Raw genomic sequence first — 23,342 nt, 5'->3', positions numbered from 1 at the left:
GGGCGGGGCCTAGGGGGCGGGCCCTAGGGGCGGGGCGGGGGTCCCGGGCCTGGCAGGAGGCCGGTCTTCTTTGGAAAGCTTCCTCTGTGGTCCCAAATGCTGGAGCCCTCGGGCCCTCTCCCCCTCTCTCCCAGCCAGGCAGGGGATCGGGCGGCAGAAGGAGTTACTTGGGGGCGGGGTGGGGGGTGGTGGTGTCTCAGGAGATCGTGTTCTCCCTCTGGTTCTGATTGCTGAGCCCATGAGGGCTGCCCGCCTCTGCCGAGTGCCCTGCGCCTGAGCCCCGTGCCCACATAAAGCTCCCTTCCAGGCGGTGGGGAAGGAGTGTACCCGGAGGCACAGAAGGAGAAAGAAGCCATCAAGTGGCTCCACCAGAGCCGGAGCGCTCTCAGCACACCTAGCCTCTCGGGGAAGGAGACTCTATTTAAAACCACCTCTTAGCCAGTGACCACTGATAACAGCAGTCCAGTGCTGCCCGCGAACCTGCGCCCAGGAGCAGATGAGGAGAGGGGACGGCCTTGGGGAGGAGGTTTCTTGGGTAGAAGGGACTACTCTTCGCTGGGTATCGCATGGCTTGAAGTTTGCCGAGGGTCCAATGACCAGTGAGGCCAGGCCTTTGAGGAGGGAGGGTACCAGGCAGTGGGGGCTCAGGCTCAGAGTCAGAGAGACTGACAAAACAAATGAGGTAGGAGGAAAGGGATGCCGTTTCCAACAGCTAGATTTAATTGATGATGATTCGACGTGCCAAAAGCCACGTTTTTAGGCAGTTAGGCATAAAAGAATATTCTGGTGAAATAAACTTTACAATGGCCAGTGGGGGAGGGGAGGAGGGCAAGGAGGCTCAGTAAGAGTTTTGCTGGAGCCCCGGGGGCCGGGTACGCTGTTGCCTCAAGAGCCACCGTGCCTTGTGGGGACCTCCTCGTTGGCCGCAGTGCCCAGGGGTATGGGAGAGCATCAAATGTGGCCTCCTAGGGGCAGAGGTGTCCTGGCTGCCCCTGTGTGTGGAAGGGCAGGCTGGCTGTGGAGGAAAGGTGGGGCTGTTTCTCCTGGGTTCAGCGCTGGGGTGTTGAGCTCTGAAGGGGGACTTGGCAGGACGCTGCTCATTCTTCCATGCGCTTGCTCATTCAAACATTCTCCAAGTCCCCCTGTGGGCTGGGGGTAGCGGGGGAGGGGAACACAGGTGGGCAAGTTCCCAGCGGCATGTGCCTTGCCTTATCAACTAGTAACAGGCAGACAGGGACCTTGTGCCACAACAAAATAGGAGGCATCAAATGAAGACCCTGGGGAGACTGGGGTTGCAGTGGCCGTGCTTGGGCTCAGCTCCGCCCACAGGAAACACCCACACCCACACCCACACCCACACTGGTCCAGTTGCTATGGAGTCTGTTCTGACCCCTGGCAACCTTGTGGGTTTCACAGTGAAACTGCACTGGACTGTGGCCTTACAGAAGCGATTGTCAGGTCATTCTGAGGGACCTTCCAGTAGATTTGAAAAGCTAACCTTGCCGTTTGCACAAACCAGAACCTCCCGTATCCCAAACTCCTCCTGGATACCCCTTTTTTGTGGGTGCTTGCTAGGATACTACCTCCCTACAAATCCCCCCCTGACCCTCCAGGAACTACTGGGGGTCCCTCAGGCTTGGGCATGGTGTGGCTATGGCCGGCAGACCCCACTGGCAAAGGCTCCAGTCCCAGGTATTATTCTTAGAGCACTCATACCCAGAGGTCCCTCTGCAGCCCTCCCCCGCCCCTCCCCCAGGGAGATTGGAAAGGTGCTGTTTGCCCTGCTCCATTCCCGGGGCAACGGGCCAGGCAGCAGGTGTGTGTTGAACAGAGCTATCTCCGGACTGGAGTGGCTGGAGATGAGCTTTGTTTAAATATTAAAGAAGTCAATCATTAATCCAGCCTGGATCCCTGCCCAGCTACCCACTGTCTCTACTTGGGAGGGCCTGGGCCAGGCCGGGGCGGGCCACAGGACAATTTGTCAGGTTATTACGTGCATCTCAGGGGCTCTTAGGGGCTGGATGACGATGACGCAGCCCGACCTGAGAGGGGCCAGGGCACTAGCAGAGGGCTGTGTGGGCCGGTGTCAAAAACATGGTGCTCATCAGCTGGGCACAGAGGGACCTAAAGGCACGTTTGGTTCTACTGGAGCACATTTTAGAAGGGGATTCCTTTATCTAACCCTGCCCAGCCCAGCCCAGCGCCCACCGGCCAGGGCTCCCGAAGAAACCAAGGCAGTGTGAAGTGCCAGTCCTGAGAGCAAATTGGCTGGAGGCTGGTTTGGAAGCTTCCTGAGGCCCTGGGAGGAGGAGGTGGGGCTGATCAGGGTGTACATGGAATCACAGTGGCTTGTACACCTGGCCTTGCATATGTATATAGGAGTTTGCTAACACAAACAAACCCCAGCCCCACGTAGAGCCAGCTCTGCCTAACTGTACCCACCCGGCGCATGCAGGCTGTCTCCTCCTCTGTCCCACAGCTGTCTCTGGTTGGGCCACCCTCCTCCTCCCCCTCCCCAATTTACCAGTCTCACTGGGTGTCTAGGGATGGCTCCACAACTCGGCTATCATCCACGGAGGCTTCTTGCTATGCTGGGTGAAGTTCTTGATGATCAGGCCAATGATACACACGAACAGAATGAGGCAGAGGCCCAGCAGGATCCACTGGCCCTGGGCAGCCTGGTGCGGCTCCATGAGCATGCCCAGGAAGTAGACCCCAGAGTCCCCGGCCGTGGTCCGATTGCACAGTTTGTACACCCTGTGGCCCAGCATCAGGATTGTGAGGACCATGACAAGGCTCAGGACCAGCAGCACCCACTGCCCTATCTTGGCCTGCTCAGCGTCCAGCTCCAGACCCAGAAATGACACCGTTTCCTTCTCTCTTTCTGTGGGCGACATGGAGGCTCATAGGGTAGGTGGCACCAGGGAGGGGCCCAGGGCTCCCTAGGGCTGTCGAGATTGGATTTCCACTGGTCTTTCCCCTTAGCCTGAAGCACCTACTGCCAAAGCACAAGTGAGGGCATGGCCCTAGAAGGAGGCATAGAAAGAAGAGGAGGAGGAGATGGGGGCAGATAGGACGTCATTCCCCAAGGAGCCCACCAGTGGCTCCGTGTAAGGCAAGATGCTGACCCTGTGCTCAGATAGCAGCCTGGCTGTCAAGCTGGTAACACTGTCCAAGCAATCAATGGAGCCGGGGGCTGGGGCTGAGGGTCTTGGCTGAGGTACCACAGCAGCCTTGTGCGTTCAAACCAGGTCATAGATGGGCTGGGGGTGAAGATGGGGTTGGGGTAGGGGTTTGGACAGGGGCTGGGGCTGGACCAGGACTAGATCATCAAACCTTCAAAGTTACAGCTGAATTCTGGCCAGCCCAGGATCTCCCCGTGCCGCACGTTCTCAGTGACCAGCCAGTTCATCAGCGGCCTGAAGTAGGTCAGTAAGGCCTTTGCAGACAACTGCGACTCCCCAGTCAGCCTCTTCAGGACCTCTGGCCAGGGCTGACTAGACCCCACTTTTAGAGCCTCCCTGGAAGAAGAGGTACAGCAGTCAGGTACCCACGCCCAACCTTGATCTGCGGCTTTGCAAGCTCATTACAGTGAATATATTCACGAGGTGTGAAACAAGGCAGGCCTGGGTTTCCATCCCCGCTCGGAGCTCGGACACACGCTTGAGTAAATAACCTTTCTGAGCCTCAGTTTCCATATCCATAAAATGGGGGTGAGAGTCTGACCGTGCTCTTGTGATGATAAGCACAAGAGTGGAAGCACTGTATACAGGCCAGAAATAATCACTGCTAATACTAATCGTTGTTGAGCAGCCTTGGTGACATAGCAGTTACACGTTGGGCTTCTAACCTCAAGGTCGGCAGTTTGAAGCCACCTGTGGCTCTGCGGGAGAAAGACAGGCTTTCTACTCCTGTAAACAGTCACAGTCTCAGAAAGTCACGTGGGCGGTTCTACCCCCGTCCTATAGGGTCATTATCAGTTGGCATCAACTTGATGGTAGTAGTCTTAGCATTTTAATGATAATCATTAACTGGAACCCTGGGGGCATAGCTATTTACCAGTAGGCTGCTAACTGCAAGGTCATCGGTTCAAACCCACCAGCAGCTCCATGGGAGAAGACTGAGGCTGTCTGCTCCCCCAGTGAGTCTTAACCTGGGAAACCCAACAGGGCAGTTCTGCTCTGTCCTATGGTATAACTGTGAGTTGGAATTGACTCAATGGCAGTAGATTTAATAGTAATCATTATTTTGGTTACTGTAATTCTTATAGGGTCCTCCTAAACACAAATAGGCAGAAAGTCTTGAGATACTGTTTCCCATAAGGTACTCAATGACAGTAAGCAGGGGCAGCTTTCAGCCCTTTCTCATCTCGCAAAGCATGCTTGGGAGAATTAGAGAGCAAACGAGCAGGGCACATGCTCCGTACACTGCCCACTCAACTCACTGTCAGCAAACCGATGTCAACTCATAGTGACCCTATGGGGCAGGATAGAACTGGCCCCATGAGTTTCTGAGACTGTAACTTTATTGAAGTAGAAAGCCTGGTCTTTCTCCTGAAGAAGCAGCATGTGGTTTTCAACAGCTGACCTTGCAGTTAGCAGCCCAACACATAACCACTGTGCCACCAGAGCTCCTTATGCTGTCTGCAGAACTGGCCAAATGCTAGCTCAAGACACACCTGTGGCTTGGTGGCAGGTGGTTAACCACTGTAGGATAGGGGTGTACTGAAGCAAGGTATTCAGGCTCTTCCACCCAGGTTCCCCAGAGCAGGCAGCAGTGACTTATATGGATCCTTCTCAACCTGTTCTCAGATCCAGCCAGGAGACAGGCGAGCCCTAGAGGCCCAGGGGTCAAAGTGTGGGCCAACCAAGTTCAAACCCAATATCACCCTCAGACAACCAACGTTCTCATTAGTAACATGGGCCCATTCATCTCATCTTTCCTTTGGGTGAGGAGGAAGCTACACAATGACGGTGAAAGAGAGCTTTGAAACTCCAAGGACTAATCCACACACGTCAACGATGGGGGAAGAATGAGGTGGGAGAATGACCAGTCAGCTGGTTTCTAGCAGAAAACACTGGGGGTAGGGTGGGGCAGGGAGAGTTAAGATCCTACAGAAAGGGAGAGAGAGGTTCTCAAGTTTCAAACAAAGCAAAACACAACTGATTTAGGCAAGAGGAAAAATCTTTTCAGATGCTGGGCACTAGGAAGAAGACAGGACCTAGTAGGGGACAGTTTGGATCACTGAGCATCTACCTAGTTAGAGAAGTTCCTTCTGGCTGGGTGAGACAAGATGTGTGACAAAGCCCAGCTAATCACCCACGTGGGTGGCACAGGTGGTCAGAGGGCTGCAAATGGGTCAGAGAATGGCAACTGAGCACTACCTGGAGTCCCCACACCAAGATGGCAGCCATGTGACCCCCGGGCAAGGCCAGTCCCACCATGCTGGCTGGATGAGGCAGGGGGACTTGGGGGACTTAGTTCAGGCCCAAGTCAACTGCCATTCCCAGCAGAAGCAGCCCAGAGGCTGACCCAGGGCAATCATGCTTAGAAGGAAGAGTTGGAAGTAGAAAAATCAAGTTATAAGCTACATTAGGCAAGAGAAGAGCCCTTGAATGATGCCAATGGCTAACAGCTTGACTTCTAGTCCAAAGGTTGGTTGGCATTCGCCCAGCAGCTCCTTGGGAGAAGGACCTGGGGATTTGCTTCTGTAGAGATTACAGCCTAGAAAACTGGTAAGGCCGTTCTAGTCCGGCTCAGTGTCTCTGGGAGGTAAACTCAGACTCACAGCAACGACATTGCCCCCTGGTGGACCAGACACACAGGGCTGGCTGGTCCCCACCTGCACAAGTACTAGTTGGTGTTTGGTGAATGAATACGTGGCATGGGGCCAACCAGGTCAGTCAGTGGTTCTCAACCTTCCTCATGCCGCGACCCTTTCATACAGTTCCTCATGTTGTGGTGACTCCCCAACCCTAAAATTATTTTAGTTGCTACTTCATCACTGCCATTTTACTGTTATGAATCGGGCGACCCCTGTGGAAGGGTCGTCCGACCCCCAAAGGGGTCCGACCCACAGGTTGAGAACCGCTGAGTGGAAACCGAGAGCATCAAAGCGTCCTTATGTTCAACACATTCACGCACACAAAACCACCCAAACCCGCTGTCATCGAGCGGATGCTGACTCATAGCAACCCTCCAGGACAGGGTCGAGCTGTCCCTGTGAGTCCCTGAGGCTGGAACTCTTCAGGGGAGTAGAAAGTGCCCTTCTGTCTCCCACTGAGCGGCTGATAGTTTTGAACTGCTCACTTTGTGGACTAAAGCCCCACATTGAACCACTACACCACTCAGAGAGGCTCAACTCCAGACAGTTGACCGAGATAAGCCCCTAGGGGGTAAAAGGGTGAAAAAGCAATAGGCTGGTAGACCTGAGTCTAATCTCACCAGGACCTCCCTCCTTTGATTGGTGAGAGGCCATGGGATACCAGATAGTGTGCTCTGGAACCAGTTCTGGGTTCGAAGCACAGTTTTACCACTTACTGGGTGAGCGACAATCACTTCACCTCACAGCTTCAGTTTCATCATTTGTAAAATGGTGTGGAAAACTGTGGGAAACAGGAGGATTTCTCCCAAGATGTCTCCGCCAAATATACGCCAAACTTAGCTGCTCGCTACACCTGGCAAGTGACTATATACTTGGAGGTCATCAGAAGTAGATCAGGGGTCATTCTCCCTAAGGGTTATCAGCCATCTAGAGCAAGCAGTCACCACTGCTTATCCCACAATAAGTAGGGCCCACTCCCTTCTGATAAGGATAGTAGTAAGTTGTTTCCCTGAAGGGGAGCCCAGGGAGGTCAAGCCCACTCAAAGGTGACAAGGTTAGGCCACCATCATGAGTCTAGGGTCCGCCTTTCTTATGACATGTATTCCCCTAGTCCCTCCCCTTCCTATGTGCACACAACACCCCAGCTCATCCCCTTCCTGTGATGTGTGGTTACCTGTGATCACGCCTGCCTAAGTAGATATAAGCCTTGGTTAGCAGTAAACGGGGCCCAGCTCTTTCCACGTGGACCACCAAGTGGGGCTGAGGCGAGCATGCTACTATGAAATGTGTCTGACTCCATTATTCCAATCTCTTCTATGTCTCATGTTCTCCATGACTTTACTATAATCTTTACTTATTATCGTCGTACAATTGCAACGACTGGACCTGTGGTGATTTGTTAGAGGCTCTCTAACACCATTCACTTTGAAAAGTTGTGAGCTACTAAAACAAGCAGCCCCCACCCCAAGTAACAAGATACACCCTCCCCACCCAAAAAGAGAACCCAGCATCTATAGTAAAATTCAAGCCTCTCCCCTCTCCTAGTCTGCTTCCAGACCAAAAATCAACCCCGCAGAGATAGCTAGGGGAAGGATGGGTTAGATCCCAAGTGCAGGGAAAAAAGACCAGAGTGTCAAAGTGGAACACAGCCGGCTAAGAAGCTTGTGTGAAAGCAACCTGGGTCAAGGCGAAGCCAGATCTGGGAACTTCCAAGAAGATAGGAGAAAAGCAAAGTGCGCCCTGGGCAGAGGGAAGCGCTTTATATGGTGGGGGGACAGGCGGAGAGTGGAGATACTCAGATCCAGTCGGAGCCCAGGTTGAGGCAGGACTCTAGTGCTGCCTCCTCATCCGGGACACTTTGAGTTACATGCGTGCGCACGCGCGTGTTCCCTGGAGGGAGTTCTCTGATCACTGGGGCTGCACTAGAGGACCTGGGCTCCTTGTATGATAGGAGAGACTTCCATCTGCCCCAGGAGGAACTTCCGCTGGGCTCTGCTCAAGGGGCCTGACTGGCAGCTATGGGGAGGGGCCTGGGAGCGGGGAGGGGCAGGACCCTGAAGAGCCCGCGGGAAGGAGGGCACTCACTCAAGCAGCTTCCCGGCCTTCTTGGAGTTGTAGATGTTACACTGGTGCAGCGGGCCCACGTGGTTGGAGGCCTTGCACAAGGCTTCGTGGAACTGGAACTGCAGCACCAAGCTGATGAAATACCTGCGGGCAAACACGAGGGCCGGCTGGGGAGTGGCTACTGGGCGGGATGCAGCGCTGACCTGCAGTGGCTCTGTGACGTGCAGGTGGGCCCAGGTCGGCAGTCACCGCCTGGGCAGAGGACAGTCTCTGCAGCCCCGGCGGCTCCTTGGATCAGGCCTCACCTCGGGCTGACCTTAAAACTCCAGAGGGCTGGCTTCCTTCTCCAGCCTTCTGAACCTTAGTCATCTCAGCCCTGGCCTTTCTCTCTCCTGCCCTCTCCTAGGGGGAAGCAGAGAGACTGTGGAATCTTCCCATAGGCTCTGCCCTCCACGTAGGATCTAGTCTAAAAGCCCAAAGGATTCTGGAGGGTGGGGAAGCGGCCTCTCAGGGGTGTGCAACCCACCGAGCAGAGATGGGGAGGTGGTGGTGGTGATGTGTGGAGGGGGAGGTTTGGAACCAAGACCTTTCTGGACATCCTAGCCCTCCCCCTACTGCAAACACCCCCTCCACCCCGCCACCCCCCACCCCCCGACCCAAACTGGCCATGCTGCCAGGGCCCAGGCCTTTACCGAATGTAGGGAATGCTGGCAGAAATGTGGTACTTGGAGCCCGGGTCAAAATCGTCTTCTGACCGAGACATGGGGGGACACACGCCCTGGTACTTCAACCTGGAAGGAAAAGCAAGCTGGTCGGCTGCCTTGCCTCCTTCGAAGTGCTGTCTCCTTTACTATCCACAGGCCCCGCACCCCCCCCCATTCCCCCCACCCACTGTGACCCCCAACCCTAAACTAGATACTGTCTGGTCCCTTCCCACTCATGTCAAGCCCATGTCCATCAGAGGAGTTGGGCTTATTGGGTTTCAGTGGGGGGGGGGGGGGTTAAGGAAGGCAGGTGACAAGCCTTTCTTTCCCGGGCACCTCTGGGTAGACTTCCACTGTCCCACAGTTCAGTGAGCAGCCGAGCGCGCAGGTCAACTTTGCACCGTGCACGGTCTCCCGCAAGCCCTTGCATGTCAGTTTAAGTGGGACCTGCTCAGCCAGTCACGAAAGGACCGTGATGGTGTGACCCCATGCTTAGTGGATAGCTGCAACAGGCCAATGCAGGGACCTGGGTGGCTTTGGTGGTTACTACCAGGGCCAGGGGGTGACAGTGGGAGAGGGAGCCGTTGCTAGGGGTGATGGGGAGGCTTGGAAGTGGGATGTGGGATGAGGGGTAACGCTGCAGGACAAGGGGGCTTCCTTTGTCAGCCAGTTCTGCTGTGGGAGGTGTCTGAGGATGCTGAGTGGGAGGCTGGGGGGCTATGTGTGTTGGGGCAGTAGGCAAGAGGGAGCAGAGAGCCCTGCCTCTCTCCCGTGGGGTCTCTTTCCACTGGAAGGAAGGTGCTCAGACCCCAGACACCCCTTTCCCTGGCCCTGCTCCCAGGAGGCTCTGTGTGGTGGCCAGTGATTCCTTCCTGCACAGGCCCAGTTGTGATCACCATGTGAGGTTCCCAGCTACGTGGGGGCAGGCAGAGCCCAGAGGATGGGACTGAGGCTTAGAGAGGGTGGGAGACCTCCGCAGTGCTGGGAGCATGTTTAAAGTAAGGCCTCATGCAGATCCTGGATTGCATTACCACTCAACACACAGGTATTTGTCTGGCAACAGCCAACAGCCCACACTGTACTCTGAGAAGAGAGCGGCAGCCATCTGCAGCTTTGCGGGGCTCCCCGGGGCCTGGCCTGAAAGTACTGCCCACCCAGGAGAAGGACCTGGGGTGGGAGGGGGAGGGCGGGGATGCAGGGGCAGGACCCACCTGAAGCTCCACCACTCCTGGTTGTAGATGTGCTTGTGGATGGTGCCGTCAAAGACCCTCCAACGGTACATGTCTACCAGGTAGCTAAAGGGGATGAAGGCGACCTTCTCCAGGGCAATGCCCATCAGGAAATTGACCTCGTCTTCTGTGGAGGGGGCAGGGGCAGCCAGGGACAGGATATTCAGTCCCTGCCTGGAGCGCGCTGGCCCCAGCCCACCCTAGTTCCAGCCTCAGGCTCTGGCTGCCCTCCCCACTGTCCCCTGGCCCTCCTCACCTGAGTCCTGGTACTGGAAGCTGAGCAGGCCTATGTTGAGCAGGTGGTTGTGGGAGGAGGCCGAGAGGGTGGCCACTGACCCCACGGCCTCTTCAAAGGCTGGGTTGGCTCCTGCGCGGAACATCACAGAGAGGTTCTGGTACTGCAGGAAGTACTGGATATGGCCCATCTGGTGGAAGATGGAGAGCAGGTCTTCTATGGTCACCTCAGTGCACTTCTTTATCCTAGGGTTAAAGGGCAGGGGTCAAGGAGCATGGGGTTGCCCTGGGGACAGTGAGAGAATTCTCTATTCAGACGCTGCTAAGGGATCGGGTGGTTGGGCTGGAGACCAGAAGGCATTGGCCACTGCAGACAACCATATTCCAACCCTCTCCCTCTCTGCCTCTCCTGTTCCCCTTGTCCACACCCCCCAGAACAGGCAGACAGATGGAAAGTGGACGGGGCTGGCGAGGAGCCGTGCCTGCGGGCGGTGAGCACCTGAAGTCGTGGCCGTTGTAGAAGTCCCAGGCAGAGGCGTGGCACACCACCTCCCGCCCATCCACCGGCTTCTCCAGCATGGACTTGATCCAGAACTCGGTGGGGAGGGGCAGCATGCCCAGCGAGGTGTAGAAATTTTCAGCCTCTTCGAACATTTTCTGGGGCTTCCAGTGCTATGGGAAGATGGGGTGCATGGGGAGTGACTGAGGGCCCAGGGGCAGGGAGGGGCCGGGCAGTCAAGGCCCAGCACTGACCTGGTCTCTCATGATCTTGGTGACATCTTCCAGGGGCTTCTTCGGATAGGGCAAGACCAGGTCTAAGATGTTGACCCAGGACTGAGCCCACATGCTCCCTGGGGGGAGAGGACGGGGCTAAGAGGCAGTGGGAGAGGCCTCCCCACTTACTGATGACCAAGAGCCTACATCTCAGGCTGGCCCCAGCCCCGTGTTTACCCAGGAGGTGGGCAGGGATGGGCCCCCTCAGGTTGATGGTCTGGGGCCCGTAGTGGCGGTGCAGGGCGCGGCGCACGTAGGCGTGCAGGTTCAGGTAGAGCGGCTGCAGCTCCGTGAACAACTGCTCCAGGCTGTGCTCCAGGTCGCTGGCCTCGTTCTCCACGTCGTACTCCATGCGCCACAAGGCCCCCATGTCTCTGTAACCTAGGGCAGCAGAGGGGACTCCACCAGGCGCCCACCGCCCCGGGCTGCGGGCAAGTGATAGAGCCATGCCCCTTCACCCCCCAGACCCCTCCGCATCTTCATCTGTGAAATGGGCACACTCTCTCCCTGGCCTGTTGGCCCGGTGGGATCTGATCAGGGATGGAAAAACACCAGGTGAGAGCCAGTCATCCGAGCTCCTCTCTGGGCCACAGCCTCTCCGGGAGCCCTACCCCCCCCATGACCTCCAACCTCTGACCTCCACCAGAGACCCGGGGCCCAGCCTTGGACTTCTTGCTCTCAGTCCCCTCCAGCCCTGGGGCGAGTGTGGAGCTTTGTCTGCAGCCCCTTCTTGGCACCCAGCCCGAGTGGTGATGGGATGCGGGGGTGGGAGTGGGGGGTGTTACTTGAAGGGGTGTGTCTCTCGCTCTGAGGCCAAGCCCCCTCCTGTGTCTTCTTGCCTCAGTTCCTCCCCACCTGGGCCCGTACTCAACCGGTGCTGTGTCACTGTGTACCAGGGCCGTCAGGATGGGCCATGCCTGTCCAGGGCTGGTGGCAGGCTTCCTGAACACCGTCTCTGGGCTGCTCCCTGACCCCGACTCCAACCCCGACCCCGATGTCAGCCAGCAGCCTCCGAGTCAGCCCCTTCCTCGGTGGTGCTCTGGGGCCGTGTCTGCTTAGGCAAGGCCTCACCGTTGAGCCTGGCAGCTTTGTTGCTGAGCTGCACGTAGCGCTCAAAGGTGGTGCGTAGTGGGCGGCCCGTGGCGTCCCTCCAGCCCTGCCAGGCCCACAGCAACTCTTTCTGGTCCCGGGAGGTGGCCATCAGTTCTTCAAGGTCTGGGCCGGGAAAGAGGTCAAGGATAGAGCCTGCCGGGTGCCCACGTCCGTGTAGGTCTTCCCAGCTCAAGAAGGGAGGAAGAAGCCAGGGGCCTGGAGGCCCGGAAGGGAAGGGACTGGGGGGGGCTGGGGCAGGGGTGGGGATGGGAGCGGGGCTCAGGCTGCTCACCAGGCTTCAGGTAGAGGCAGGGCCCTTCTTGCATGCACACCTCGGCCATGCTGTACATTGTCTCCATGTAGGTCAGGATCTTGTTGTACTGGGAAAGCAGGTGTCACCCAGGACAGGCCTGCTCCCTCGGGTCCCCCCCCAGCACTCACCCCACCTTCCGGAGGCCTCTGCTTCCCTCCTCCCCCCAGCCCCCCAACCCGACCCCCAGCCCCTCCCGGCCTCCCTTTTGCCCCAGACTCGCCCTGGGGAGGGGGTGCGTGTGCCTGGAGGCCTGGGGTTCCGTCCATCACCTCCCGGAGCTCCTTCGCGGGCAGGGCCGCCTTGCCCATGTGCTGCACCTTTCTCAGCATGTGCCTTATGATGGGGTTCTGGAAAGCGGTGGCGTTAAAGAGGCGGGCCCTGGTGCCGAAGTACAGGGTGTGCTGGGACCTCTCGATATCCTTGTGCAGCTGGGGAAGAGAGTCACCAGGTGTGTCCAGAGAGCCCCGAGTGGACGAGGGCCCCATCTGAAACTCCAGGGCAACACCCGCCCATCTGCCCTCAGGCCCATTTGAAGCTTTGGAGATTTGCAGGGAGAGAGTCTGGGTCCCACAACCAAGGACGTGAGCATCCCAAGGGGCAAGAAGCAAGAGATCCTTGCTCGAGAAAGAGTTTAGGCATCACCAAGAGGCCAGGGGTTTTCAGTCTGCTTTGGCATGTCCTTTGGGGGCTTCCGATTCTGAATAGGGGTCAGAGGGCATGGTCTCCCACCTCCCCTAGGACCCCTGATACGATCTAGAAGCAGAGTTAGAGTGGAGGTGATACCACACCATCTCCTCCTGATTTTTCTGGGTGATGTTGGTGACGTAGTTCCAACTGGCCTCCCTGAATTCGTTCCACACCATCTGGGCTGTTTTTTCATAAAACTTCAGGAACTCCACGGCGATGCTCTCTCTGTAGAACAAACCTGTGGGAAGGAGATAGGCATCATGCTGACCTGGGAGGGACCTGCCTCAGCCAGTCCCCTGTGCTCCTTCGGGTCCCAGCCCTACCTGGGATGTGAGCATCTTCGGTCCTGAGCCATGACAAGAGCTGTCCGAAACAGAGGAGCACAAGTAGGAAAGATCCAGGGCTAGTCCATCTTCTGCCCATGACCAAGAGAAGAGCAGAGGTGCGTGTGTCTATTGGCCAATCAGGGTCTGACTCCATATTGTGACATCAGGGGCCAAAGGGCTTGCCATAGAATGTCATAACTGGGCAGCTTCACCTTAGCCTCTGGTCCAACTATCCCTATTTTACAGGCAGGGAGACTGAGGCTCCGAATGGTCCAGCGGTTGAGCTTGGTTCCCATAGCTAGGTAACAGCAGAGCCAAGAGAATCCAGGATTTTGACGTTTAGGCCGGAATTTGTTCCAGATCACGTGGCTTGCTTCTCCAGGGATCGCAGCCGCTCAGGTTCTTGGTCAAGGAATGATGAGGCGCAGCAGGCTGGCGTCAGCTCTGAGCGGCGAGGAGGGATGGATGGATAGAAGTGATATCACTGGGTCTCTGGACTCGGTGCGTCTGACTTGATTTCCTGTGCTCACATTTTTCAGCATCTTTCTCTCTCCTGTATGAGGGCATCTGCCACCAGCGTGCCATCAAGACGGGGCACAGGGCTCGAAGGCTGCACAGGACGGGCAGAAGTTTGGTCAGCCTGGCCCAGCCACAGGGTGTGGAGGGCACTGTCCATTCAGGGAGCGTGTCCATGGGGACCTGAGCCTGGTGTGAGTACCCTTTGGTGACAGCCGCCTTTGGGGACTCCCCAGAAATCTGGCACATTCTGGGGAGCCTCCAGTTCCATCTGTTCCAACTTTAGAGTCTCCTCTCTAGGCACACCCTCTTCCAACACCCAAACTCCCTCTATCGGGGGCTCCTTCACGTAACCTTCCTCAAATGGTCTCTGCCCACATCGTGCCCCATTCTCTACCTTCACAGTCAGAGTAATGGCCAAAATCACCTTCACAATATGATCTGCTGGGGCCACACTATACTAAGGGGACCAGATTTTCACATTGGTAAAGCGGGACACCATTGATAAAACTCATATCCTTGCAAAATAGCCACATGGCAGCTGAAAACCATATAACCTAGCTTGTGCATTCTTTCCAAAAATCGGGACTTCTAAAAAACGCCACGGGACACAGGACAAATTGTTAAAAATTGGGACTGTCCCGCCAAAAGCGGGATGTCTGGTCACCTTACACTATACTGAAAACACAAGAAAAACATGTGTGACACTTCTTGTTAGGCTACTCAGTGGGGCTCCTAGGGATGGTCCACTCATGCTTCAAGCACATACCGACAAGCTGTCTGATGTTTTAAAACGCAGAATGCCAAACTGAGCTGGGAAGCAAGAAAGGGGCTCTCTGGATACGAGAAACGAAGAATTGGGGGGGGCGGGTGTCTGTGGTCCCTGTGGAAGGGTAAAGTCCATCCAGGCCCAAAGGGATGCAGTCTTGGTGCCGGCTGGCTTGTGGATTGGTGCTCATGGTTGGAAGTAGCACCTCGATAGAGCTGGGAACTGGGAGATGGCTTCTCTAAGGGGGCCTCGCCAGAGGCAACCATGAAACAGACCCCGGAGGCATCTCCAAATGTCCGGGACCCTGCAGCAGGCTATTCCCCTGGAAGATGGCTCACAGGCTAACCTTCCCAAGCGTAGGGGAAAACCCAATGATAAGTGTAGGGACAATCATGATAAGCCACTCTGACTGGGCAGTTGCTAGCCCTTGGGGAACGTCGGAGGGGCACAGTTGTGAAGTGAGTCTGTGATCGTAACCCCCCCACCCCCACCGTCACAGATGAGGAAATGGAGCCGAGTGAAGGCGGGGCTGAAAATCCACCCGATTTGGTGCCACGGCCTCTGCTGAGGCTGAGCCACATGGAATGGTGGCAGCACCCTCTGCAGAAGGACAGATCTGGGATTAACCGGAAAGGGGCTTAAAACTCAAGCCTCTCAGCCAGAGAAGGAAGGGCATCTGCAGAGCAAGAATGGACCCTTGTGAAAACACAGGAGGTTTGGAAAAGTAATCGAGATGCTAGAAATAAAAAATATATATATAGTTATTGTGGCATTAACATAATCTGTCAACTTGCGAAGGGGTGGGGTCTAGTCCGTCAATCAGGTCGCAGCTTGATGACCTCATTTGGAGGTGCAATGAAGATAAATAGCTCCCTGGAGGCCAGACACACACTCCCTGGGAGACATTCCTGTTGACCAGCCACATGGAGCTACATTGATGGAGGTAGCGCTCCGGAGCTGGAGGAGCCACACGGAGACCCACCCCAGCATTGAGATGCTTCCACCACCACTGGATCCACAAGACTTGCCACCCACTGGCCTGTGATCTTCCTGCATTCGGCGTCATTGCATGTGTTCTTGAGTCTGAAGAGGACTTTATAGACTGGTATCGGACATATGGGCTAATATCGGACTTATGGACTGGATCTGGACTGGGCTGGGATGTTTTCTCAATATACAATTGCTCTTGTTTATAAAGCTCTTGATTATACACATATGAGTGTCTATGAATTTGCTTCTCTAGTCCATCTGGACTGACACCGTTATTAAATAAGGAAACCCAAACCCCTCCCTCAATAGACAGGCTAAGCAGTGGGTTGAGGAGCAGAAGAAAAATTGGGACCCAGGGCCCCCACCTGGCAATCACCTGGAGCGGAGGACCCAGAACGAGATGAGACCTGTGGAGGACAGATCAGAAAGCTGCAACTCGGTCGGACAGGAGTCCCTGAAGCCGACAGAGGCTGGAGAGGATGGGCAGAGACAACCACCAAGAGAAGACTGATGGCCGGGCCTTTTCCGAGCAGAAGAGACTCACTGTGCTCCTGGAACGAACAGCCGGTGGTGCAGGGAGGTGTCACGGGGAAGTTACTGGAAGGTATGTCTCTGTCACTGAGCCACTCTGGTGCTTCTTCTCTGTCACAGAGGGAGCTGGTCTTGGTTTGAGGAGTCGGAGTGGCACAAAGCACTGGGCTGCTAACTACAAGGTCAGTGGTTCAAAAGCGCCCAGGGGCTCCAGGGAGAACGATGTGGCAAGTCAGCTTCCATGGTGACCCTGGAAACCCTAAGGGACAGCTCTCCTCTGCCCAGGGGCTCGCTCACGGCGCCTCAGAATCGACTCGACAGTGGCTTCAGTTTGGATTTAGTCTTGGCAAGTGCTTCCAGCTGAGATGGTTGAAGGGTGGGGGTGGCATAAACCAATCCCTATCAGGAGCTGACGCACCTGTTCTGAGAGAGAACGAGGTACTACGGATGGCTAGTGCAGCCTATCTAGTCTGCACAGACATCATTGAGGGGGCGCTAGGAATCACCCGGAGGCTCTGAAAATTCAACTGGTCGAGGCACACGGATAGTTATGTGCGGTGGTGGGATCTGACTCAAGCCAACTCCAGAGCCACGGGACTCACTCACGTGATAGGAGGGCAGGGTCTGGAGGTGGGCAGCGAGTGAGGGGCAACCAAGCCACCGATGGGCCATGCGGGAAAGAGCTGCTGGCCACTGAGGAGAGGTCACTTGGCACAGCCTGGAAAAGGCCTCAGGCCTCAGCTGGCAACCTTTGGGAAGAGCTGGCTTCACGCCCCTTCACCCCCCCGAATGTGAAATTTCTCTGCCCCAGGCAGCTCGTTCTGTTGTGGACCCTCGTGACTCACGCTGTCACTGCTCCCACAGCCAGCCAGACACCACACACACACACACACACACACACACACACCCCTGGGGGGTGGTTCACAAACACAGGAAAGGGAATAAGGTAACAATCAAACTTTGTTTGGCTTGATAGCAGAGCCATTTAGAGGACATGTTTATAAACTACATTGTCCCAGCAAATTGTAAACAATATCCACCCGCTTGCGCATCCAAAAAAAACCTCCACTCCACATCCTGTCACAAGCTTGCACAACCACACCTGCAGCCACACACACAGGCACACAAGCACACAGACACATACATACATCTACAGAGAGACAGACACAGATACACCTGAACACACACACACACACATACACACACACACACACACACACACACACACACGAATATAGACCCCCGTCCTCCCCCCCATGGATATAAATCACACACAGAGGTAGCTGGAGGGCTCCAGGATTGGGGGGGTAGGCTTAGCCAGGGTCAAGGCACCAGCAGTCAGGAGGAGGTTCAGGGTCAAAGGGAGTGGAGGGGTGGGGGGACAGGCTGATGGTAGAAGAAAAGGGACCCCTTCCAGTTGACCGCCTTCCAGGCTTGGTGTTGAAATATTTGAAAAACACATCCAGTCCCGTTGCCTGAGACATGGACGTGCATCCTGCCATGACCGGGTCCCGTCTGAAATACGTATCAGGAAGAAAAAGACGAAGAATTTACACCAAAGGTGCTTTCCTCTTGGCACGGAGACGGAGGGTTTATATTATCTGCAGCTGCCAAATATTTTACACTGTGTTGATACAAGTTATAACGCTCTTCAAAAATGACTCCCTCAACCCCGCTCCTCCCTGCCGAGGGACAGGCTCCAGGTGAATGCTGGAGGCATTGGGGGTGTGGGGGGAGGCAGGCACAGCCAGAGGCTCCAGTGAGGGCACCCTGGCAGTGAGACTCAGGGTCGGGGCCTGGCCCTGGGACCCTGAGGACAGTGCCTCGGGGGTTCCATGGGGGAGACTGCCCACTTGGCCCTACTGCTGACCTTAGAGGGTGACGTTGAGAGGAGCAGGCAGAAGCCTAGGTGACCTAAGCCAGTTCCACACCCACAGCGAGGCAAGCCGAGCAGGGTGCACTCCCTCAGACCACTAGGGGACAGCCAGCATCTTCCCTCTGGGGCCCTGGCATCCCTGAGGCAGGGAGTCAGAAAGGGGCCAGGCCAGAGCAGAGTGTGGAGTCTCAAGTACAGGATCCTATCTGCTCTTGACATGCTCCCTGGCGTCCGCTGGCTCTCTGCCCACCATACTGGACCCCAGTGGCTACTTGGGTTGGAGGTGAGTCAGGCTTGGGGCCCATTCTTCTGGGCTCGTCTCTGGGCAGGAATAAAGAAACCCACCCACCAAAGTGTTCCACGGACTGCCAGGAGGCACGAGGGCAGGCCTGCCCCTGTGCCCAGCCCCCCTCAGACAGACAGACTCAGTGCGGAAGAGGGTCTTTAATTGCATTCACAGAGACTGGGCGGGGGGCAGGGGGGCTCTGCGTTAGGTGCTGGGCGTCAGGACACAGGAGAGGGGTGGGTTCAAGGGTGGGGGTGGCTGGAGTCCAGGAGGACGGACAGACGGACAGACAGACGAGGAGGGCTCCGGGGCAGGAGGCAGGTGCCCCAGCCCCGTCTCCAATGGCCCTCTGGTCCCTCTCAGGAGTGTCTCAGCTCCACTTCGGAACCAAACTGCGGCCCTCGGTGCGGCCGGTGGAAGCTGTGATGGCGGATGCTGAGGAGCCTCTGAGTCAGGCCCAAGGTGGCCACCATCAGGGCGACCCCCAGGAAGAGCAGCACCCACTGGCCCACGCGGGCCTGGTGCGCCTCCAGGTCCAGGCCCAGGAAGTTGACACGGCCGCTGTCCAGCGGGGCAGGTTCAGAGCGAGCTGGGCGGGAAGCAAGGAGAAGCAGGGTGCTGGGCAGGGTGCTGGGCAGGGCTAGGGGTCCTTGTCTGGCTCCCCCGTCCTTGCTCTGCCGCCGCCATCTGGGCTCGGGAGGGGCCTGGGCCTGGGGCTGGAGGTGGGGTGGGTGGTGGTACCCGAGTTTGGCGTCCAGTTGTACTGCGGCCAGCCCAGCTTCTCCCCGTGCCTCCCGTTCTCCGTGAGTAGCCAGTTCAGCAGCGGCTGGAAATACTTCATCATGGAGGAGGCTGACATATTGGGCTGCCCGGTGATGAGCCGCATGGCTTCCGGCCACGGCTTACTGAGGCCCAGCTTCATGGCGTCCCTGGTGGAGGGGGGCGAGTCAGGAGGGCTGGTGAGAAGGCCCAGCGACCACCCTCCGCGCCCCTCTGAGATCCAGAGGCCTGGGCAGCCTCTGGAGGCAGGAGTGGGGAGGGACGACCTGGGGCCCCCACAGGGGTGCAGCGAGGCTGGTGGGTGTGCATGTGTTGTGTGTGACTCACGCCAGGAGCTTCCCTGCTTCCTTAGACCGGTAGATGTCACAGCTGTGCAGGGGGCCCTGGTGGCCAGCGGCCTGGCACAGCGCCTCGTGGAACTGAAACTGGATCACGAAGCTGATAAAGTACCTGGGGTGGAGAGAGGGCCACTGAGCCCCAGCCCCTCTCTCCTGTGACAGCCCCCCACCCCACACACCCGAGCCAGCGTCCCCAACGGCCCTGTAGTCGGGGTGTCCGGGAAAGCCCCTGTGGACCCTGCGGGCTCCCAGGATCAGGAGTGTAGGGGTGGTGGTGGTGGTGAGGCAGTGAGGACTCAGGTCGGCTGCTGGGGTCCCTGCACTGGGTTTCCCGGAGAGCCCAGGTATCTGAGTGGAGAAGCCAGTCCAAATGAACCTCTGTTGCCCCCAGGCGGCAGGGATGCCCCCGTAGAAACTATCTGGTCCAGCCTGGAATAATCCCTCAAAGGCTGGGGCAGCTGGACGCTCAGGACTCCCCCTTTGCATGTAGGGCCTGGGCATTCTGCCAATGGGCTTTTGCAAAGGCTGCTGGGCAGAATTTGGAATGCACCTTTGCTTTTGGGTGGGATTTGAAAAAATCATTTTATTGGGGGCTCGTACAATTCTTATCACAATCCTTTCATCCATCCATTGTGTCAAGCACATCTGTACATTTGTTGCCATCATCAGTCTCAAAACATTTACTTTCTACTTGAGCCCTTGGTATCAGCTCCTCATTTTCCCCCCTCCCTCCTTGGTGGGATCTTTTTGAAAGCCTCTGTCTATCCCTACCTAGAGAACCGTCCAGTAAGCTTGGAGGTGAACCATCCCATCTGCAAGGGCTTCAGAGGGCCGGCTGGGAACCCCAGAAACCATCTTGGGAGTAGGGTGTGCACCTTCTGGGAGTGCTTTCTGGGCCAGACCTGTTCGCAGGGGCCCACCGCTGCTCCCCAGTGCTTCTCCCTGACTCCCTCAAGGGCAGAATTTCCCATAATGCTTCGCTAGGGCTCGACTGCATGCCAACATTGTGTCAGGTGCTGGGAGAGCAGGGTGGGCATGGTTAAGAATTCCCCGTGAATTTCCAGAAGGCCAAAAGAATGACTAGAAGCCACCAGAGCCTGCCTGAAGTGGCCCTGACACCCTCTGCACGGTGCTTCCTGGGAAGGTTGCGATCTGTGGTCCAGGTGCCCTGGGGTGTCCTCAGACCCATGCTTCCCAGGAAGGCGCAGATTCTGGAATCACCTGAGGAAGGCGGCTGCTCTGAGCACTACAAAGGCCACCGTTTCCCCAGCATGCTATGTGCTAGGCATTATGGGAAGAAGGTAACCCGTGGGGAGATATTACAGCACAGGTATTGTTAGCCAAGTTCACTGTGAGATGAGCAAACAGGTGCTCACAGAGACTGAGGAATTTGCTCAAGGAAACCTAGTCGTGGAGAAAGGATTTGAACCCAGTTCTGTCTGACCCTAAATCTGTCCCTGAGAACCATGCCCCTAACAACACTGGGTTGCTACACCTGAGTTTTAGGGCACAGAAGGGTCTTTTCAGGTACAATTAAAAAGAGGTCACAGGCGATATCTACAATATTTGGACAGGTACTGAGAATTCCATTTAGAAAAGGAATGGAGCCGTGTTTAGGTCAAGGTGTGATCATGTGGCCTGGTCAGTGTGAGCAGCCCAGCCGTGGACTGGCAACCACTGGCAAGTTTCATAGGTGGCATTTCTGTTTCCAACCCTTTGGATGCCTGGGACTCTAATCATATGAAAAGAACCAACAGGCCAGCATCGCTGCAGCCTGTGGCCAGGCTCCCCAGGGGACTGGACTGGGTGACCAGTCCCCAAAATCAAAACCCAAACTAAACTCATTGCCATCAAGTAAATTCTGGCTCACAGGGACCCGATAGCACAGGGAGAATTGTCACTGTGGGTTTCCGAGACTGTAACTCTTTTTTTTTTTTTTACTGTAACTCTTTACAGCAGAATAAAGCCTCGTCTTTCTCCCAGGGAATGGCTGGTAGGTAAATGTGTAACCACTATGCTACCAGGGCTCTGTAGGGTCTAAATCAGTGTCCCCCAAAGTGGGCGGCCCTGCCTGTTGGGGCTGCTGGAATGATCCACAGGGGCTGCACAAGCAGATGCCTACAATTTATCCTGGATTAGGGACTTTACAATTTATCCTAGATTAGGGACTTTAGGACAAAAGTGTTTCATTGCTGAGGTGGATGGTGCAGAGTAATTTTGTTTCTTCCTGAAGATGAGTAGCGAACCTATGGTAAATGATAAACTCCAGGCACCGTCCCCCTGCTTCCCCCTTACCTGATATAGGGCACACTTGAAGGAATGTGGAACTTGGCCCCTGGGTCAAAGTCGCCTTGAGACCTGGGCACTGGTGGGCAGAGGCCCTGGTACTTCAGCCTGTTGAGGGGGAGGGCCCAATGGAAGGAGAGAAGGGGGAGAAACCAGCTGGGAGAGTATTTTTGACCTGGCATCTACACAGACATCACACACGCACCCTCCATCAGCTCCTGTTACCACAGGCACACAGACACACTCTCCCACAGGTAGACGTGGGCTCACTGGCTTGCCCACGGACTCATAGGTCTGGGCACACAGACCCCCACAGAGTGCACCACCTCCAGGAGCGCCACCCCACCCCCCACCCCACGGCCCGCCAGAAGCATTCTTGAACCTGAGGCTCCACCACTCCTGGTTGTAGTTCTCCTGGCTGATGCTTCCATCAAACACCCTCCAGCGCCACTCGTCGACGAGGTAGCTGAAGGGGATGAAGGGGATCTTCTCCAAGGCCATCTTCATCAGAAAGTTGATGTCATGTTCTGCAAGGGCACAGGGCACAGCCATCAGATGGGCTCCCGCTTCCTGCTGGCCCGATAGCTGTGTGTGTGTGTGTGTGTGTGTGTGTGTGTGTGTGTGTGTGTGTAGCGCGGGTGCGCACGCATGCCTCTTTCCACCTCTTGGATGGTTTGTGTATTCCATCCTCCCAGGATCACCATGTTGGCGGCCCCCTTGCTACCTACCACCTGCCCCAAACCTCTGCCCCTGGGTCACCAAATCCCCCCCTTTCTTCCAACCGGATCTTGGCCACCCCTTCCTGGTCCTCAGTCTCCCCAGAGTCTCCCATCCCTCTCTCACCGTAGCCGCCACCCTCGCTACTCAGCAGGTTGATGCTGTGCAGGTGCTTGGGGGTGGACACGGACAGGGCCAGCACATCCCCAATCGCCTCGTGAAAGCCAGGGTTGGCTCCCTCTCGCAAGGTCACGGGCAAGTTCTTGTACTGCATGAAATACTGTACGTGGCCCATCTCGTGGTGGATAACCACCAGGTCCTCCATGCCCACCGTGGTGCACTGCTTGATCCTGGAAACGTGAAGGGGGGTGGGTGTCATGGGTGAGGGGCAGGGAAGAGCCCAGCTGACCTCACCCTGCTTTCTGGAATAACTCACTCGAGCCCACACTGCCCATGGTGCTTTTGAACTGCACAAAAGACTTGCTCTGGGGGCATTGGGCCCTCGGTTATGTTCAGTGCAGTACTTTCTGGAACGGGTCCTGTGGTTTCCTGTGTCTTCTCTCTCCTAAGCCTGGGGCTTCCTGAAGATACAGTATGTCTGCTCTTTTGCATGTCCTCCAGTCCAATCCGGGCAAGCACATGCACCCCGAGTTCACAGGACTGAAAAGGCATCTGAAGGCATCTGCAGGGCTTCCAAGCCACCAAGTTCCACCGCTCCCCTGTTGGCCTGTTCGTGGACCACCTTCTCTGTGCCAGTTTCATGGCAAGAGGTTCTTCTTAGAGCCACCCAGCTCAGGTCCTTGCCATTGTCTGTCATTCTTATCACAGGAGGGAGGTGAATTAGTTAATTGTGCCAGCCTGGCCGATAATCACATGTGGGGCTAACTGAAAGGCAGAGGGATAAATGGGTGGTGAGCCTCGCCTTTCTAGTTCTCGGGTCTCTTGTTTTGTGATGGTGGCATCGGGTGCAGCTGCCTTAGCAGTTCCCTGCTTCAGCTTGCAAGAT

At 56.3% G+C, this 23,342-nt stretch overlaps 2 protein-coding genes across 2 annotated transcripts in view; both read right to left on the bottom strand.

Annotated features, from left to right (window-relative positions):
* Positions 1-2,540: 2,540 nt before the first annotated feature.
* Positions 2,541-14,012, bottom strand: LOC101656494 (angiotensin-converting enzyme-like protein Ace3). Its single transcript, XM_045299478.1, has 14 exons — positions 13,778-14,012; positions 13,023-13,159; positions 12,504-12,662; positions 12,214-12,301; positions 11,901-12,044; positions 11,007-11,210; positions 10,809-10,906; positions 10,555-10,727; positions 10,078-10,301; positions 9,804-9,948; positions 8,581-8,679; positions 7,910-8,032; positions 3,337-3,521; positions 2,541-2,884 (listed from the first exon to the last, which is right to left on the bottom strand). Exons 1-14 carry the CDS (start codon positions 14,010-14,012, stop codon positions 2,541-2,543), a joined length of 2,358 nt encoding a protein of 785 aa, XP_045155413.1.
* Positions 14,013-18,358: 4,346 nt separating this feature from the next.
* Positions 18,359-23,342, bottom strand: part of LOC101656382 (angiotensin-converting enzyme) — a 20,497-nt gene continuing 15,513 nt past the window's right edge. The window contains exons 19-24 of the mRNA XM_045299578.1: positions 22,463-22,686; positions 22,002-22,146; positions 21,629-21,727; positions 19,323-19,445; positions 18,957-19,144; positions 18,359-18,804 (exon numbers count right to left, since the gene is read on the bottom strand). Coding sequence (XP_045155513.1) covers positions 18,575-18,804; positions 18,957-19,144; positions 19,323-19,445; positions 21,629-21,727; positions 22,002-22,146; positions 22,463-22,686 — 1,009 coding nt within the window. The 3' untranslated portion in view covers positions 18,359-18,574. The remainder of the gene's footprint in view (positions 18,805-18,956; positions 19,145-19,322; positions 19,446-21,628; positions 21,728-22,001; positions 22,147-22,462; positions 22,687-23,342) is intronic.

This window comes from Echinops telfairi, unplaced genomic scaffold (genome assembly GCF_000313985.2).
Source record: "Echinops telfairi isolate 266 unplaced genomic scaffold, ASM31398v2 ScPeMD7_7458;HRSCAF=8496, whole genome shotgun sequence".
Taxonomy (NCBI): domain Eukaryota; kingdom Metazoa; phylum Chordata; class Mammalia; order Afrosoricida; family Tenrecidae; genus Echinops; species Echinops telfairi.
Note: the sequence above shows the minus strand (reverse complement) of the source record. Positions and strands in the feature narration are given on the sequence as shown.